At 38.3% G+C, this 18,927-nt stretch overlaps 2 protein-coding genes across 2 annotated transcripts; both read right to left on the reverse strand.

Moving 5' to 3' along the window:
• Positions 1 to 759: 759 nt before the first annotated feature.
• Positions 760 to 14,900, reverse strand: sgpp1a (sphingosine-1-phosphate phosphatase 1a). Its single transcript, XM_079583563.1, has 3 exons — positions 13,056 to 14,900; positions 8,094 to 8,183; positions 760 to 3,709 (listed from the first exon to the last, which is right to left on the reverse strand). The coding sequence occupies exons 1-3, from the start codon at positions 13,764 to 13,766 to the stop codon at positions 3,158 to 3,160; spliced, it is 1,353 nt and encodes a 450-aa protein (XP_079439689.1). The 5' UTR covers positions 13,767 to 14,900; the 3' UTR covers positions 760 to 3,157.
• Positions 14,901 to 15,059: 159 nt separating this feature from the next.
• snapc1a (small nuclear RNA activating complex, polypeptide 1a) lies at positions 15,060 to 18,703 on the reverse strand. Its single transcript, XM_079583564.1, has 11 exons — positions 18,518 to 18,703; positions 18,299 to 18,437; positions 17,254 to 17,413; positions 17,002 to 17,142; positions 16,814 to 16,915; positions 16,522 to 16,662; positions 16,316 to 16,363; positions 16,144 to 16,206; positions 15,591 to 15,720; positions 15,441 to 15,500; positions 15,060 to 15,354 (listed from the first exon to the last, which is right to left on the reverse strand). Exons 1-11 carry the CDS (start codon positions 18,525 to 18,527, stop codon positions 15,320 to 15,322), a joined length of 1,029 nt encoding a protein of 342 aa, XP_079439690.1. The 5' UTR covers positions 18,528 to 18,703; the 3' UTR covers positions 15,060 to 15,319.
• Between the last annotated feature and the right edge of the window lie 224 nt (positions 18,704 to 18,927).

Below are 18,927 nucleotides of genomic sequence, written 5' to 3' on the forward strand. Positions count from 1 at the left end.
AAGATCCAATTCCACTGTTCCCCACGATGCACTTTGTACTTACAACCACATGATGGCGATAAAGTACCTTAACTTTGTGGCTGCCGTGCCATTCTCTGTAAAGGTTCAGTATCATGAACTCAATGAACACGGTTTGATAAAATATATAAACTGTTCAAAAATCTTCCCTGGTAAATGACAAATAGTTTTTGTAAATATAGTAAATAGTTACTTTGTCCTATTTTATAAGTATAAACATTCCATGTAGTCTCATTATAAGATCATATTTCTTTTCTTTTTTTTTAAGAATTGGAAAAACTTTTAGTTTTAGATCAAGCACATCATGTCACACAACTGAATGTCACTGCTTGAAATTTCATGCCAACTACCCTAACAATAAATGGGATTTTATTTTATGTTTTATTCTGCAGTGAATGTGTAAAAACAACCTGAGTTAATAGAGAATGTGGAAAAAATACAACCCGAGTTAGTACACAGAGCCTAAATATGTGTGTATTGTAGGAAGACGCTGACTATAGTGTGGAAATATATGTGCAGTAGGAAATAAGCAAGGTCCTCTATCGCTTACACACTGGGTTAAAATGAATACATCATGCAGAAAGTAGACCTTTGTCCAGAGAACTGACAAATTGAGAAACAAACTCAAGCACACACACTTACACTGATAAGGGGACAACACTGTTGCAAGTGCATTGAGTTTGTCCTAATCAAAAAGCCATTTTTTCATAAACATCATGCAGTAATTAATCACACAAAATGCTCAGTTATCACTTTGTAATGGAATTATTGAATAAAACAAACTACTTTCAGATGACAAGAACACAAATACAGTGGCAATGTATACTAGTTTCTATTCACTGTCAATACAGAAAATGGTAAGAGCATTGCCGATGAGGAGCCATAGATTACAGATACAGTACATTTGTGAGTTTAGACGACCATGAACGGGCTCAAAGTTTAGTACAGGTAGAATGTACAAGCTTCATCCATAATGCATTTACTTGTTTCATCTAGCCTTTTGTGATACCCACTTCAGCTCAGTGCACTATAATGACCGTTTAAAATGGCTTATTCAGTTATGGCACATTTACCATATGCATAACTGATCACAATTGAATATTATGCTCAACTGTTTCCTTTACACTGGTGCACAGGTAAATTGTTTAATAATTTGCCACCATCCGAATACCTGGTAATAAATTCCACAGAATGTACATTTCATTAAAAAAAAAAAAAAAAAGTGAAAGGAAAAGCCTTCCATTACATTACCAACAATGTCTTTTTGCAAATAAACATTAAGGATGTGTAATATTTATGTAATTTGCACCATCAAAAGTGTTCACAGAAAGATAGCTGTGGTGTCTTGTGCCTAGTTGGAGGATAAAGTTGCCCTGAAAACGAGGACGCAAGGCACTGGGGTTTCTGAGCAGTGAGCAATGAATGTATATCAGAGATCTGTCCTCCATGGCTTTACAACATACATTTTTTTGTGTGAAACTGAACACACTAATAAAGTAACTGCAAATACAGAGTACTAGTTCAATGACACACAACATTTCAACTACCTAGGTTAATACTGACAACTTGTTATCTGAAAATACATGTTACCATGACCATAATCATATTTAAACGGTTAAAAGTACAGAAGTGAAGAAAGCAGGGAAGTTCCGTCGATCCATTAAGTAAAGCCACACTGAGCGCATTTCTGGAGAAACAAGGATTTCAATTTAACTTCTCCAAACTGCTGATGGAACAAACCGGATGTCTTAAAGCAGTCGAACAGACAATCTGACAACACGTGACAGCTCTGAATTTCAATGACTCAATTTAGCCTAACGTTACTAAAAGGGATAGTTCAATCCAAAATGATAAATATATATATAGAATTTTAATGCCATAATGAAAGTGAATGGGGTTACATTATTGTTGTCTGTTTTTTTCTTGCACATTCTGTTTGTCTTTGTCTTTTGTAAAAAAAATTGTCCATATAATGTCAATGGTGTCCAAAAACTGTTTTTAAAAAAGTTTTACAGGTTTGTGATGATGAATAAATCATTCCATGAATTTTTATTTTTGGGTGAACTAATGAAAAGAAAACTGAAAAACACCAATGGAAAATGTTATAAAAGTCTACTTACAAGTTGCAATTATTTGTTTAAATAAAAAAAAGGTACAATTTTCTTGAGTTTACAGAGCTATTCACTCACTGCATAAATATTACTTTCTGTAGTAATACTTGAAAACATATCTGACGTGTATAAATAATATACTGACAATGACAGAATGTTAAGAGAGATATGTGGCTTTCATATTTAGAGCAGAGCAGTATGCCTAGCTTGGGTTTCAGAGCAACACATCCACAGGAAGTTCATGTATACAGCATTCATACTGACAGGAAGTTCCCTCCTCTCATTCTCAATGCATTACCTCTTAGTGTGAGGCCTGAGTTCAACCCGCTTTTAGATAAGAACAGAACTTTCAACCTCTGAGAATTTGGAGTGTCTTTCCTGAACCGTTGAATGAACCATTGAGGTCACAGCATTGAATGGATCCACAGAAGAAACAAACCCTGGGATAAATGAAAAATTACAACTTGTTATGAGAGTGAACCCTTGAAGGAAAACCATGACAAGGATACAAATGTCTGTCGAGGGTAATCACTCGGGTTAGTTTGTTTCCGAAGGATGAAAACAGGACCGCAGACTGAGACAAATTCTGTATATAGTGAGAAAAATTCCTGCGTATTAGGTTCAGGATGGGTGGGTGTCTGCTGAGGAGAAACCACTGAAGACAAATGCAGGAAACATTTGCGACCTTTCGGACAATGGCTTCTAAACAAACACTCAGGAGCTTTGAACAGGTCACATGCACTCACTTTCACGAAAAACTGCGGATTGATCTCCCACAGATGGCAACAAATGTGCCTAAAAACCCTGCTTAAAATGATTAGATTAATAAAATCTTCAAACAAAACGAGTGAAATAAATTAGCATGGAAATGGAGCTGGTGAAATAATCAACATCATGAACATCATTCGTGTTTGCATCCAAAAGGCTTTTTTTGACAACAGCTGTGGACCCTGACTAGTCCAGGTCAGGTATAGATTTTAGCTAGGATAAAAAAACGGATAATAACAGGGATGAAGTGGGGATTTTCTTCAGGATAACCCAAGGAAGCTAAAGAGAAGTGGGACCAGGAACACGCAGCAGTAGGCCACTGTGCCATAAACAATAAACCGATATGCAAGTTCCACTTGCGCATGTTGTCTAGCCTTCCGCACGTCATCCGAAGGCACGCCGAAGATCTTGCACGCCATTGGGATCGCCACAACCTTCATGGCAGCCCTGACGGCCAGAAGCACCGCCACTCCCACCAGGAGCCGCAAGATTGAGCGGGCCAACAGGGCCCTGTCGATCAGGGGAAGGGTGAGCGGTAGAGCTTCTTCGGGAGGATCTGGCTGCAGACCCAGTTGGTAGTTCAGACGGGATGCCAACGCGGCTCCGACAGCTGTGGCCAACGCCTGGGCCGTGTCGCCGCGGGACGTGCTCCATGAGTCCAGCGAGAAGGCCACCAAGCTGAAGCCCACGTGCACTAGCAGGACGACCAGAGGGGCGTAGCTGTGGGACAGGTAGAACGTGTCAATGTCATCCAGTAGGGGGTGAAGGACCGCCAGGATGAGCACACTGTAGAGGAAGCCTGTGATCACCTCCTGTAAAGATGAAGGCACAAACTTATTAGACAGAAAAATAATGAATGGTCCTTGGGTTATGATACAAATTAAGTCAAATTATTCAGATTTTGTTGACACATGGTGCAATTTTGAGATAAACTGGCATTTCTCATTGTTTATTACTACTGGTGGCCAGGCAAACATATGAAGGTCAGGGAAAACAGGAGTGGTATTGCTCGATACAATTAGGGGAACAGGAATTGTGTGCATAATTAACTAAAACATTCATAGTTTACAAGAACATTAACTCCGAAATAAAAAATTGCAGTGAATTATACAGTAAGCCGAAACAGACCTGAGAACAAGCTGAAAGAATATAGCATTGTAGATCTGATTAAGAGGTACCATTTATTTAGTTTTTACACTAACTTCAGCTGCTTTATTTTGTGGGTGGCACAGAAAGTTAAAGCCCATGTTCAGGGCTCTTCTCCACTTTGTGTGAGATTTCACAAGAGTAGACGTCCAGTCTTTCCTTGTGTCTTCCAGCTCAACGTTTCTTACACGGCAGCCTTGAAAATTGGGAACTGATATTTATGAAAATTGGGAACTGAATCTTGTAACATTATTCCTTCAGACTTCCTGCTTTGGGACATTTTAAGTCAATTCTGACCTTGTAATTTCTTTGCAAAGAAAGGACAGCCATTTTTGAACATTATTTAATTGAATGTGTTTTTATTTATTTGGCCTCGTGAGGTTACCAACCCATATATTTTTCTGATCACTCATTTCAATATAATAAAAAATGAATGCTGAAAAATGAATGAATCTTCAAATGGTAAGGGGAAAAGTTTCATAAAAGTGGTCTATACACAACTCATCTGCTGTGTGAGATTAATTTCTTTTAAAGAAGAAATGAATACTTTCATTCAGCAAGTGTGCATTAAATTGATTAAAAGTGACAGTAAAGTAAAATTCTTACCAATCACAAACTTTTAAACAATAGTGTACCAGCATCTTTTTAAATCAGATCTGTTCATTGAATCAGTTGTTCCACACGCAATGATCTAGTCACAGTATGATAATTTACCATTTTTTGCTACACAAAGCATACAGCACTTTTATGATGGAATACTTTGTGATATTTTTTGCCTCGTATTTGCTTGACAGCCCCAGTTTCATTATAAAGATAGAGAAGCTTTTCAAATTTCTTGTCTTCCACAGAAGTGTGTCAAACGGGTTTTAAAAGGCATGAGGTAGTTCAGTAAATTATCTATTCCCCCCTAGTCGCCTGATCTGATGTGGTGCATGTTCAAGGTTAACAGAAGATTAGAGACTAACTTTGCACACCTCGCGATAACGCTACGATCTGATCGTCTTTATGCGATACAATCATGCTGATATGTACTTAAAATGGGTAAAAGGTCAATGCAACCTGCAAAATGAACTCTTCTCTTTAGAGATTGCAGACACTTTCACTCCAAATCCAAAAAGCAATTATTTTTGAGCATATCCGATTGAAATCGGATCAGATTTAGCAAGTGTGAACTGCAAATATATATATATATTTTTTTTAAATCACATGAAATCTGTTTTGAGCTCGCTCATATGTGGTTTGAAATCCTATTCCAATACCATTTCTGGAAATCAGTTTCAGTCTGACTGCCTCTGATCGGATTTCGGATGGTTTATGTGACTCTCACGCCACGAAAAATCAGATCTGTACAGTTGTGATACACAATGTGGACAGTCACTGTTAGATCAGATTCCAATGGGAAACGCACACAAAAATCGGATTTTGACTGACAGTGTGAACGTAGCCTTAGATCTGACAGACGTGTAGCTTGTTTGACCGGTCCATGTACTTTAAATCTATAACACATGCTTCTCCATATACTGCAGACAAAAGACTCATTTGTCACTCAACAGTCTCATTTTGTGCTTCTGCTCTAGTCCTTCCCTCTATCACTTTTTTGAAGTTAGAGGGCTGAATGGGTGCTGGAAAGAGCTAAGCTCTCCTTGAGACTTTCTCTCGTAATCCTTTCTACCAAAGCTCTCTGATCACAGGCTTTTCAGTCCTAAGCTGTCAAACAGCCCATCAGGAGCTCAACAATAAGAATTTTTCAATCCTGGCTTGGTTGGTCCACTAGTTCAGGGCACGCATCGGTTCTCCCGCATCAAGAAAGTGCATTTGAGCTTCTGCAAGAACCAATGTACATTTGAGCTTCTGTTCACCATATTTAATGAGCTGTATGTGTGTTGATCAATGTTTTTTTTTTGTAAAAGGCTGTTAAATCTGTTTATTATATAATAAATTGATAATGTCTTAGGGCTGTGCAATTAATTGAATTTCGATTTCAGCTCCCAACGATCACCAAAATAGTACAATCGAGTAAAAGCGATTATTTTGCCATGTTCTGCTGTGCAAGAACGATTTTTTTTTTAAGAATTGTTGAAAGGTGTCTTTTTAATAAATGCAGCACATTCCCAAAGTCATGTGAAATAATCATGTTACATAATCGTGATTTTAAAACTGACCAAAAAAATCGTAATTATGATTTTTTCATAATCGAGCAGCCCTATAATGTCTCTTCAGAAGACTTGGATTAAACCGCTCGATTCAGCTGGGTTACTTTTACAATGTCTTTATGAACTTTTTAAAATGTCAAAGTTCTGGCATGAACTTTCAGTGAAGGGACAGAGATCCCTCAGGTTTCATTAAAAATGTTTTAATTTGTGTTTTTCAAAAGTCTTATAAAAAGCAAGATTCTGATAAAAGTGAGATATGATGCAACAGCCAAAGATGTCAATCTGCATGTGTACAACCAACAACAACAAAAAAGTTGATATATGCAATGAATTGCTATTACGGTAAAGGAATTAGCGATTAATTAATTCATATATTTTTTCTGAAAACGGTCAGTGCAAAACATGACTGATTTGTTGATAATATAACTTGTTACTATTGTTTTTAAGTTATTCTCGTCATTTTGAAATATTCTCATTAGATGTTAGTTAGTTAGTTGGACAACTTTTGACTTGGCATATATACAGGTGAAACTCGAAAAATTAGAATATCGTGCAAAAGTTCATTTATTTCAGTAATTCAATTTAAAAGGTGAAACTAATGTATTATATATAGACTCATTACATGCCAAGAGAGATATTTCAAGCCTTCATTTGTCATAATTTTGATGATTATGGCTTATGGCTTACAGGTTATGAAAACCCCAAATTCAAAATTTGAATATTGTGAAAAGGTTTTCATAGCTGTAAGCCATAATCATCAAAATTATGACAAAGGCTTGAAATATCTCACTTTGCATGTAATGAGTCTATATAATATATTAGTTTCACCTTTTATGTTGAATTACTAAAATAAATGAACTTTTGCACGACATTCAAATTTTTTGAAAATCAACACAATTTGCAACAATGTTCACACATCATAAAAAAAAAATTGTGTGCGATCAATCGATAGAAGATATAGTGGGTTATCGAAACACCCTTAATGCTGAGCCCCGATCCACAGACTACATTGCATTGAACTGTTTGCACAATATTCACACAGTACACGATCTAAACTTCCTAAAACATTGAGTGTGCAGATTTCCATAAAGATGATTCAGCCACCTTCGCCATGAGCACAGCATTAAAATAACAAGGTTCCCATCACCTAGGCAACCAGCTTCTGCTTTCTAAATCGGTCCGCTCTCACCAACAGCTTTAAACAGATAAAGACAGACATCCTTTATTAAAAAATAAACAACAGGTGTGTGAAGTTGGTCATTATCGTTACTGCATGTGAAACCTGCAGAACTGATGACTAATACACAGTATGTTGATCTTGATGACTAAAGCAAAGCTTGTGTTTTGAGCTGTCTACACATCAAAATGTAAATGGATCCCCACCGGCTCACGCAAACCCTAGGGAAGCAATTATCCGATCATAGATCTTTTGTGAGAAAAGCATGGAAAACAGATGAGCATTTGAAGATCAGAGGATACTGAGTCAGCCGTGATGACTCACTGATTTGCTTCGTTTCAGGGGCTCTACTGACAGGAGAAGGTTGCAAAGACTGAAGCTGCATATATTAGGCTTCTTCTTGAACTGTTACCAAACCCTTAGTCACGAAGCTGCTGGAAAGTTCCTCAACCTCAAAAGCTGCGAAAAGTGCAAATTATAGTGCACAGCTGAACGTGCCTGGACTACATAAAACATATCAAGACACTCTAAAATAACAATCATGCACACTTACTAGTGCAACTATCTAACATGGTCATTGATTTTAAAGGAATTGTTCATCCAAAAATTAAAACTCTTGTCATCATTTACTCATGTTACTCACCCTCATGTTGTTCCAAAACCTATGACTGTCCCTTTTAGGTAGACAGATTGATTAAATGTGATGAAAACATTACTCACCAGGACAGAGTGCATGCCCATATAAATCCTGCTGATGCACACGAGGACACTCCAGAACAGAGCTAAGCTCAATCCAATCATGAACGGGTACTGTTGAACACACAGAGAGGAAAGACTTATGAGGAAACTGCAGTTCAAAAGGCAGTAAGGTCATTTCATCACTGTAAAATAACATGATCTAAATTCTTATCAGGGTATAAAAGCTATATTTTAGCAATAAAATACACATGTAAAAATATAAATGTACTGTTCAAAAGGTTGGGATCAGTAAGACTTTATAAAAAGTGACATTCAAAAGAGAAAGGGTTATTTTAAATTGTTATAATATTTCACAATTATACTGTTTTTAAGCAAATAAATGCGGCCAAGAAATTCTCACTGACCCCTAGCTTTTGAACACGTATTCCCCTCCTACTGTCCCACACATATGCATTAACATGCTGTATATATGTACAGGGCCACATTTACCTCATATTGTGACATACTGTAGGCAAAATAAATTTTTGACTATGGCTCACTTAATACGATTTACCTAATATGAGAACCTATGATGATTGATCAACGACAAATAAAGCAACAGTATCAGGACAGAGTAGGGCAAAGTTCCTCATTCCTAGTTCCTACTCTAATAGAGGAAGACCATGCGCAGTTGGAAGAGAAGTGGATTGAAGTAGCTGCTGATCTGCAGAAATTCTGGATTTCTCATTATTCAGACAACAGATCTATTCATTTTTGGCAATCGGCTAAACTTTCTTTCTGTGCTCGTGCATTTTTTCGCTCTAGTAGTCTGGGCAATATACCAGTACCTCCCACAAACCCATTAACATTGACAACCCTGTGCATATGTTAAAAATTTGAACTGACTTGACCTCACTGGCTCTCATCGGCAAAGTTTAAAGGGGTCCTATTATGGCCTTTTATGAAGTCTTTTTGTTTTTGGGGTGTACTAGAATATGCTTTCATTCTCAATTGCTCGAATAAAACGCATTATTTTTCACATATTTTATATGATTACAGCTCCTCTCTCCCCAGTCTGGCCCAAACGCGTCGTTAGTTCCTGTTTTGATGAAGCCCCTCCTTTCCGAAATACGAAATGTGCTGTGATTGGTTAGCTGGCCCAGTTTGTTGTGATTACCACCGTGTTCGGGAAATATCACACACCTTACCATAACCGCGAATTTCATTTCCTCAGGTGTAAATATTGAGGATGGCGTCCATTTCAAACCAATTCAAGCCTGATTAACAATGTTAACAAACGGATTTCTTGCATGGACTTTGCAAGCATGGATTTCACAGGACGTTTATTTAAATGAGTAACATTGTGACTTCACAAAGCCCAGAAAAAACGTGTTGTAGTCCAAAACGAGCCGTTCATTGTAGTTCTTGAAAAGGGGATTCTGTTAAAGGGGTCATGACATGGTTTTTTTTATTTTATTATTATGTTCCCTTAGGTGCAATTATAGTATTACTATAGTTTTTTTTACAAAAAACTTTTAAAATGTAGTGATTTATGACCTTTTCCCACCCTGTTTCTCATCCTCTGATTCAAACAGTCTGTTTTGGGGGTGTTTCCCCTTTAAGAGTTCAGTGTTAACGCCCACTGTTATGATTGGCTAACGTCAGTGCCTATGCATCAATTATTAACGCCCCCAGCCAGAATATTTGCGGATTTGGCGTATTTAAAAAGTAGTTTAAAGTTTTTAATACATTACTTACAGTTTGCGTCGTCGTTGTTGAGCCCAGAATAGTCGGCACGGACTTATCTTTGAGCAACAGTTTTCTGGCAAAGCTCAAAACAGTCTGTTCTCAAAACAGTCATCCTTCAAATGTATAGAACAAATGCTTAAACTAACACTGCCGTGACTGAGACGTCCGCAAAAAATAAAGTGCATCCATTTTTCCCTGATGACTGGATCTTTCGCAGCGTATTCAAAGATGTTGTTTGTCCACAGCCAGGAACAGCACATCGGCGTGGCATCGTAATTTCCCTGTACACAGACCCACTCGCTGTCCGTCGACTGAACACTAGTGAGGCGCGCAGCGCGCGGGCGCGACAGTGATACGAAATGAGCGTAGTTGCCTTGCGCTTAAAGCGTAACTGTCTTCTGCTGGAGGCGGTCATATGCAAACGCTGGTACGTCACTTCGTACCGTGACGTCACCTCTTACCATTGATCCAGAACGAGCTGTACTTAGAGTTTGATTAAATAAATGATTCGTTTATAATGGGGAGGACGTCTTAAGCTATGAAACTTGCAGGACGTTTAAATGGTACAAAGACCTCTTATATACCAAAAGATCAAGGCAAATTTGGTTTCTCATGTCATGACCCCTTTAAATAAAATATCTCCCTTTAGAGTGGACTTTGAGCTTTGTATGCTTGCAGATATTTTTTATGCTCAAACAGCAACAGAAAAAGTAAAAAAGCATAATAGGACCGCTTTGATACAAATCTTCAGTTTCCCTTAAATGATAAATCTCTTTTACCATTTAAGTAGTGGTTGTTGAAGTACAAACATGAATACAAAACTGCTAGTTTGGCATTGGCAAAATACTTGAATCTGTCATCTGCAAAAAATCAATAGGCAGGCACAACGGTGAAAGAAGAGGAAACATGTTTGAGGCTATTGTTTCTAGTTTCCTGCTCAATTTAAGAGGATATGAAAGCAAGAAAATCTATAAGGACCGTTCTGTTTTGTGCTCAAAATGATGGATAAGACTTCAGCAATGTAAGTACAAGGCATATTATCGGTCAGTTTTTGCTGACTTCAGAGGAAGTGCTGGGGAAAAATGATGATCCTCCATAAAAATCTATGAGAAAAGCTTTATAGAATATCAAATCTCTGGCGTATATAATAGATGCATCAAAAGAGTTATCATAAGCATTCGCACAACCTCTTCTGACTATATGCTAATTATTGTTGAATGTAATGATTTATTTGACACCAACAAGCATATGATTCAATCATCCCAGCAGAGAAATCAATATTTATGAATAATACAGTACACTGCATAGACCTTTAGTGGTTAAGTAACAAAGCCTGCACATTTTGTGAAAAGATGGAGATTAATGTCCTGTCTGGAAATGCATTCACTGGAACCTCGATTTTCCAGATGAGCCAGTTCTACAATAATATGGAAAAGTAAAAAAAATTTCCGCTGAATGCAATAGACTAAGGACAGGCCACGTTTGTGATCTGTAAATAACGTTTGTCATTCTAGCATGTCATCATTCAACTGCATGAACTTCCCAAAGCATGTTCAAATGAACTGCCTATAGAAAGTAAAAACACCACTTCCCCGCAAGAGAAACAGCTTATTTCAGTGTTTTTGATTCTGCAAGATGTGGCAAGTTTTAAAGAACAGAGCATTAAAAATAAAGGCCCATTCACACCTAGAACGATAAATATAACTTTATGTGTCTGTCCACCAAAGCATGATATCATTCGGTTTATTCGAAAAGCATGCAGCAGTTTTGTCGTCTGACACTTTAAATGTCACTCTTTAAAGCAGGATGGATTCTGATTGATTGTCATTGCTTTTATTGTTCTGCAGCTGGAAAAAAAAATCATTCTGAAAGTGATTAAAAAACGATATTGTTTCTCTGTGACGTTATCGTTACAGTTCTGGTGTGGACTCTGCTATTCTTTTAGGCTATATTTAGTACGGTTTTTAGAACTATCGTTATCATCCTTGGTGTGAACTGGCCTTCTGATCATTCAAACTAATGGTAATTTAAAAAAATTTAATAGCTCATTTAATCTTAGGATGATGAGAGGCTGGGATCAAATGTATGGAGGTAAGAGTATGTATATAGAGACTGCAAAACCTTCAAAGTGTTAAGTTTGATTACGATAAATGAGAATGTTTTGCCTCAGGCAAAGTTCTGGTGTTTCTATAAATGGCAATACATATAATGACATTTTTGGGGTGAGACCATTACACAACTCTCTTGATGCTACATCAGCAGCTGATGTGAGAACACATCCTTATTATCCGCCTGACCGCCTCTTTTACTGAGACAGTTTGCTAAAGGCAGGTTGTTTTGATAATGAGGACAGATGTTCAGAAAGAATATGTGCACACCTAACACCAAGCCTTTTTAACATGTACTAGCTTGTATTTGTTTTCATTGACTAGCATATATTTTATTTATCAAATGTGCCAGAGGGCCCATGATGAAGGTTTTGAACAGGGCACAATAATTGCCAACTGTGACTCCTAGTAATTTTTTCAATAGTTAGGCCTACAAGTATTTTTGTTGTACTAATGCTTCAGCTTATTAATTGTACCGGTACTCATTTACGAGTCAATGGTAGGCTTGACAGACACCTCTGCACTAGTATCCAAATCCTATTCTAAAAATATTTATTATGTCAATAAGTACACTTTTAACTTGTCATATGTAATGACAAGTCAGAATGGCTACTTCATAGGACTATGCATTCATATAGGGCTATGCATTAGATATGTCAGGTCAGAGGTCACCTGGAGGCTTTATGGATTACTTATATGATGGAATGCGCTTTTTGGAGCTTCAAAAACTCGGCCACTACAATGCTATTACAAAGCTGGGAAGAGCCAGTAGCCTATATTATCTGATTCAACTAGGATGACTTGAAGGCGAGTTGATTATGGCATAATTTTCATTTTTAAGAGAACTTCTTTTTACAAACGATAACTAATAGGAGTGATACACAAAATGTGAGGTTTGTGGCCAGTGGCAGTAATAATGGAACAGTACTACGGTAGAATGCAATGAATGAAGTGCAAGACTAATTGAAAATATACTAATAATCACTTTAGGAAAGTGCTAATGCACATTACGTAAAATCTAAATAAATGCTAGTTAGTTCATCGATTGGGTTTGTGTGTGCAAGTATATAGTCAACGAACTTTCTACTTGCTTCAGGTGGGTAAGATTATCGATTGGGTGTGTGTGTGCAAGTATAGGCTTCTGTACCTCCCACCGGCTGCATGTGAGCATGAACAGAGAGAAGGGCAGCGCGGTGCCGGACATGGCATGTGTGGAGGGCATGCTGTACTCCGTGTTGTAGAACACCTCAACTTTGACCACAGGAGGAGAGGGAGGACGGGTCCACCGGACCAGATCTTTCGTGGACTGGCCGAAGAACAGCACCCAGGCCCACACCACGATGAGCTGCCGGCTCACATAGGGATCGACGTTCCACATCAAGAAGGGGAAGAACACGATGAAAAACATCTCATTGCCCAGCTCGGTACCAATGGTGAAGAGATAGAAGAGAAACCTGTTCTCGATTATGAACTCCTGGCCAACATCCCCAGTCAAAGAGTTCCTACGTAAAGGCTTCACTCTGTCTTTGGAGTCCCTCTCTGCCTCTCGCCCTGAGGGTGCGTTGGGAAAAGCAGCGGGACATTCTTCCGGTTCAACATCTCCAGCGGCATTTAAACTTTTTCTCAGCCTTTGGCCCGGGAGTCCATGTGCTGAATCCCTACTAGCCGCGCGGTCTTCCTGACATTGTCCCACGCAAACACCGTTGACCGCAAGCTTCGCGTCACTCTCGCTAGCCTCGGTTGTTTTTTTAGGAAACGTCCCGCGGACGCCGCAAAACTGCTGGAATCTGGCGACATGGCAGGGATCCTGTAGGTATCGACAAAGGCAGACGAATCTGCGGAGCGTCTCGCTCGCCATGGTGAAACTGAAAGCGCTCCTTTACCCTGAATCAATATCACACGCGCGCGCTGCTCGCGAGATGCTGTAAACACAAGCGCGTTCAAAACTGCGCCAAACAATGGCAGATTATATTGTACGGCGCATAGCTTTACAATGCTCGAGTCTTCAAACCACAAGAGACATTGGTAAAATAGAGTGGCTGTTTGACTGGGAGCTAGGAAGTACCCGGCCGTTATTAAGTAGGGAGGGCGACAGATGAGGCATGTAACGTAACGTTACGTAGCTAAAGGCGGGGACGCGCGCTGGTAGTGACGCACAGTCCCGGTTATTTTCAATTACGGTCTGCAGACAATATTTAATCACTAATAAGTTATATAACTATCATGAAACATGAGGATCTGAAAATGGGCGGCGCTCGGCTCATAGTCAGGAGGAACGATGAATCCGAATAATACATATTCCTCAGTTATTGATTGTGAATATTCGTGGCTGGATATTACGTTTTTGGTGTTATTTTCCAATGTAAATGATCGTACAGGACGCTTCTGAAGCAGCTCGTTTTAATGGCGTTTACGCGTGGTACCTGTTACTTTTCTCCTCGCTGGTCAGGCTTCACCAATCACACTCGTTTGTAAGAACTAGCCCACTAAATCATTTTGTAGGGATTGCTGGGGGATTTCTATATGTATTTATATACAAATACTTAAAAATGATTTAATTGTGGCCTTTGAGGTTTCGGCTTTGTAAGCAGTCAAGCGCCCCCCTCAGATTCCTCATTTCGTTATGGTTTCTTGTGTACACATGTCGAGGATATGTGTAATGAGTAGTTCTGCTGTACAACTGCATATCATGGGTTTAAATAGACAAAGAGCAGCACTACAAGAGTGTAGACCTTTAACACTACCTTCTCATGCTGATTACAACATGGCTATGTGGAGCACACTGGACACAGGGAGCTTTGTGGTCAAATAAAAGGGTTTTCTCCCTAAATGAATCGGATTTCATTTACCCTGTGGGACTATCACGTCTTGTGGCCACTAAGAGTGGTGTCAATGATTTTTTTGTTTTTTTTTAAAGAACCTGCAGTGACGTTTTGAACATTTCTCCACTAGAGGGAGACTTTACACAGCCATTGATTTACTGGCAGTGTTGATATAGAAAAAAAAAATTTGGCCGAAGCGTGTAACATGAAGGACATCAAGGATTTCTAAAAATATAAATGCTCACCTGTGCTTTCCCAATATGAACAATGCATCCAGCACGCAGGAGATTTGTAAGTTGAATCATACCAGAAATGCAATAAGAGGATGGTTAGATTGCTTTATTATATTTATTTATTTATGTATACACACATATATGTAAAATATATATATAAAAAAGAATAAACATAAGAAATAATGAAATGCTTTAGACTTCAAGTATTCAAATTATAAAATAAAACAATGGATTACATAATGCAATGTTTGACAACTTCTCAATTTAACGTATATATGCTAGGATGAAAAATGTGCTGTTTTGTGCAATTTAACTGACACATAATTAATGACTTATATAATGGCAATATAGCCATTTCACCACTTGAATCTTCTCCGGTCTTTGCGTCTCACTGGAAGAGGAAAAACACACACTTTATATAATATACAAGTTAAATGTATCCCAGTAAAATGTACTGTTTATTGAAACTACACTTACATGCATTTTTGTCTTCCTCCATTACACTCAGAAGCCAGTCCTGTGTCTGTTCTGGCACCCCTTTTTCAGAGAAAATACATCATCAGCACCAACTTCTGACCCAAAATGTGTTTGTTTTATGTCTAAAAGAGGGCCTTAGCCAGTTCTGACCTGGTTTGCCAAAGTTTTGATAGGTTCTGGTCCTGAGGGATGGGGGTCTCCCTTTACGACTAGACAGGGCTTGAGTTCCAGAGGCTGATGTTGCCATCTCAACCTTTCTGTGGCGCCTAGATTTTGTTCCCTTTACACCATGTACCAAAGCCATGTGAGGAAAGAAACAAGCCATTGTCTGTCTACAACATGAGTTTCCAAAGAGTTGACTGTACAGAAAATGCGAGTTGACTGTAGTGAAAATGCATATTCAGATTTTTATAAAGTTTCTGGAGGTGTGTGTAAAAAAAAAAAGTTTAAGTAATTGTAAAGAATCTTTTCCCATTCACATTTTTACTCTGTCACACTTAACCTTGACAGCAGTATCGCTCTTGTGATCGATGGTCAGACAAGAGTTGTTAATAAGGAAAATTGTGACGTTACAAATGGGGCAGTTTCAATTCCTGGTGTTTCAGAAGCGTGGAAAACAAAAACTCATGACCCCTTTAAACTAAACAATGACCTTAATGATGTCAATGTTTTTTTTATTTGTAGCAACAAGAAAATCTCATACCTTTGACACGTGACCATATGATTTGGACTTGATGGCGGCAAGCAGATCAGCTCTACTGGAGGACTGCAGAAACAATGCCACAATGTTTCATTTCCATAAATTCAGACACATTTTTTGTAACCATATGAAAGGTGTCTTTACTATGTAAAGTTCTAAGCAGGGTTTAACTCACCTCTGATTTCTGAGTGGTTTCCTTTTTAGAGTCATTATCCTTTGTAGCCTAAGTACAAATGTAAAAATACACACTAGTAAGACAGTTAGGCCTATATAAACTGAACTAAAAAAAAAACTATTAGAAAAAAATATATATATATACTTCAAAGGACATTCAGAAATGACAACTAGTCAATGCCTAGTATTACAAGTCCACCAACTCACAGTGGTTTTGTCCTGCCACTGCTGGTACTCAAAAGTACATTTCCGAAGCAAATCTGTCAGGTTAAGCAGTGTCACTCCAGATGATGTGGGCACTGATGATTTCTTCAGTCTCTCATAATGACCGTGCACGTTTGCAATTTCCTGCATATCAAAAAATACTTCATTAATTTAAAATAATCAATTACAAATTATTTCAATCATATATATGTCAAGAGAGATTACACAAGTCAGAACTGTTTTAAAAAGGAAATAAATATTACAATAAAAACATTTAACTATACTAAATACTCACTCCTAACATTTCAAAGGAAGCAAGTTCAGTCACTCGGTCCTTGCGGGCCCGAAACTCTTCGTTCACAGCATGCTGAACACGTTCGCTCGCTTCAAATGTCAGCTGTGAGTCAGTCACATTCAGAGAGTTTTCAAACACTGTTGGAAGATACACCCCAAAACACAATAGCAGAGGTAGAACCTGCTGACCTTCTTGGGCATGGCAGTGAAATAAAAGGCCTTAGCTGACAAAAGCCTTTTCAGGATGTAAACAACATCCAAATGCTGGCAACTTTTTGCCTCTGTGATAAGCTTCTGCATGTCGTTCCAGTCCTTCAAAGCAATCCTGATCTGAGTAGAACAGACAATCAACTGTATGTTTCTCATATTCAGAAAAAAAAAGACAGGTAATGCTGAATCATCGAGCTTGAAAAAGAGTGTGAGAATATAGACATGGATCACCTTTTCCTTAGGCCAAACAAGTTGTGTATTGTAAAGGCCATAGATCATATACAGGCCTCCAACCCGAATTTGAAAGCTGTATGGGGGCAGAACGTATTTGTAGGCTATGGTGAAAGAGAGCCGCGTGAAGGATCTGCTCTCAAGGTTGGAATGAGTTCCACTGATGGAAAAAACAACAACAGGAGTGATCGAAACACATTACTTGTTTCACGGTTACTTGATTACAGTAAAAACAAAAAGTCTAATTTATTCACTCTCATGTTTAAAAATTAGCCTATTATATCTCTTTTTCCTACAAAATTAAAAGTTGGTGTAAATATGGGTCATCAGTTCTGACATCAATTATGATCAAATTACGACTGACTTCAAATCAGCAAGAGTGGCTGAACTTCATGCTGACAGAATCAGCTTGATCCATTTTTTTTATTCAGCTGACTTAAAGGATACTTCTATCAAAAAATGTAATTCTGACATTTACTCACCAACCTTTAATTCCAAACCTGGATGACTTTCCTCTGGGGAACATAAAATAAGACTTTTTTGAGAAATGCCTCAGTGGTTTCCCATTAAAATGAAGTGGTAACCACAAATTTGGTTACCAACATTATTCAAAATATCTTCTTTTGTGTTCCACAGAAGATGAATTGAAGTCATTATGGCGTGTAAATATGTCATGACAATTACAATTTTTGGGTGAAGTCTGTTCCTCACACACAATCGGGTGCTTTATTAAATGTTTGTTAAATTCTCCTTTAGTTTTTTCTTCCAAAGACAACAAGTAACTTAGTGGTGTTTGGAACAACATGAGTAGCCCTAATGACAATTTTCATTGTGGCCAACATTTTAAAACATCATAGTGACTGAACGGGTGACCTTTGGGAATTCAATAGCAGTGAATAAATTAACAACCATAGGCCTACAAATGCACGCCTGATTCGCAGATTTTGATAAGCAATAAGTCAATTTAATTACCTTTTAAACAACTTAACAAATAACGTTTGGTACAATAAATGTCGTAGTGCAGTGCTGTAACTGTGTGACTTACAAAAAAACACTAGAGAAATCCATCTCCCTCCAGATGGCAGAAAACTCCTCATACCGAACCGTCTCGGTCTGCTGGAAGCGGCCCAGAAGCTCCTCGCAGTCGCTTTTGAAAGGAGCCCAGTAGTACTCGCACTGCTTTTCTACTCAACCACACACTCACGTGAGAACCTTGCACTGATATCAAGCAACCACATATGAAATCATATTTACAGTAACTTACTCTGCGCCATTCCTTACGTCCTCGAACTTTCCTATTTACAGAATGGTGATTGTGGGTGCACCTGACCTGACTGTGCGCGCGGTGATTTAACAACCGAGCAGGTGATACTCCAGGCCTACGAACGTGGGTGCGTTCAGTCAGTCAGGCCTATAGCTTACGAATATGGTTCAAACCTGGAAAATATAACTTAAAGGTTGTGTAGGTAAAAATTGTCTAAATAACTTTTTTAAAAATTGTCCTTAAACTGTCTTTATATACCAATACATAATTAAAATGTAAGTACTTTGAAAAAGAGTATAAAAACACAGCTCATTAATTCCATTCGGGACGAAACAAGTGATTGGCTTGCGCGACTGTCACTCTCCGTCGCCATGACTACCGCCGCTATTATTGGCTCTGCCCACGTGCGC

The sequence above is a fragment of the Phoxinus phoxinus genome (assembly GCF_949152265.1).
Source record: "Phoxinus phoxinus genome assembly, chromosome: 16".
Classification (NCBI taxonomy): domain Eukaryota; kingdom Metazoa; phylum Chordata; class Actinopteri; order Cypriniformes; family Leuciscidae; genus Phoxinus; species Phoxinus phoxinus.

Excerpts from the sequence above, each read along its gene's own strand:
- sgpp1a (XM_079583563.1), bottom strand. The coding sequence starts at position 13,766 with ATGGCGAGCGAGACGCTCCGCAGATTCGTCTGCCTTTGTCGATACCTA. Across the intron at positions 8,184-13,055 it reads TCACATGCAGCCGGTGGGAG|TACCCGTTCATGATTGGATT; the intron begins GTACAGAAGCCT and ends TGTGTTCAACAG. Across the intron at positions 3,710-8,093 it reads TGGGCATGCACTCTGTCCTG|GAGGTGATCACAGGCTTCCT; the intron begins GTGAGTAATGTT and ends TCATCTTTACAG.
- snapc1a (XM_079583564.1), bottom strand. Across the intron at positions 15,721-16,143 it reads CATATGGTCACGTGTCAAAG|GGAACAAAATCTAGGCGCCA; the intron begins GTATGAGATTTT and ends CATGGTGTAAAG. Across the intron at positions 15,501-15,590 it reads TCAAAACTTTGGCAAACCAG|GGGTGCCAGAACAGACACAG; the intron begins GTCAGAACTGGC and ends TCTCTGAAAAAG.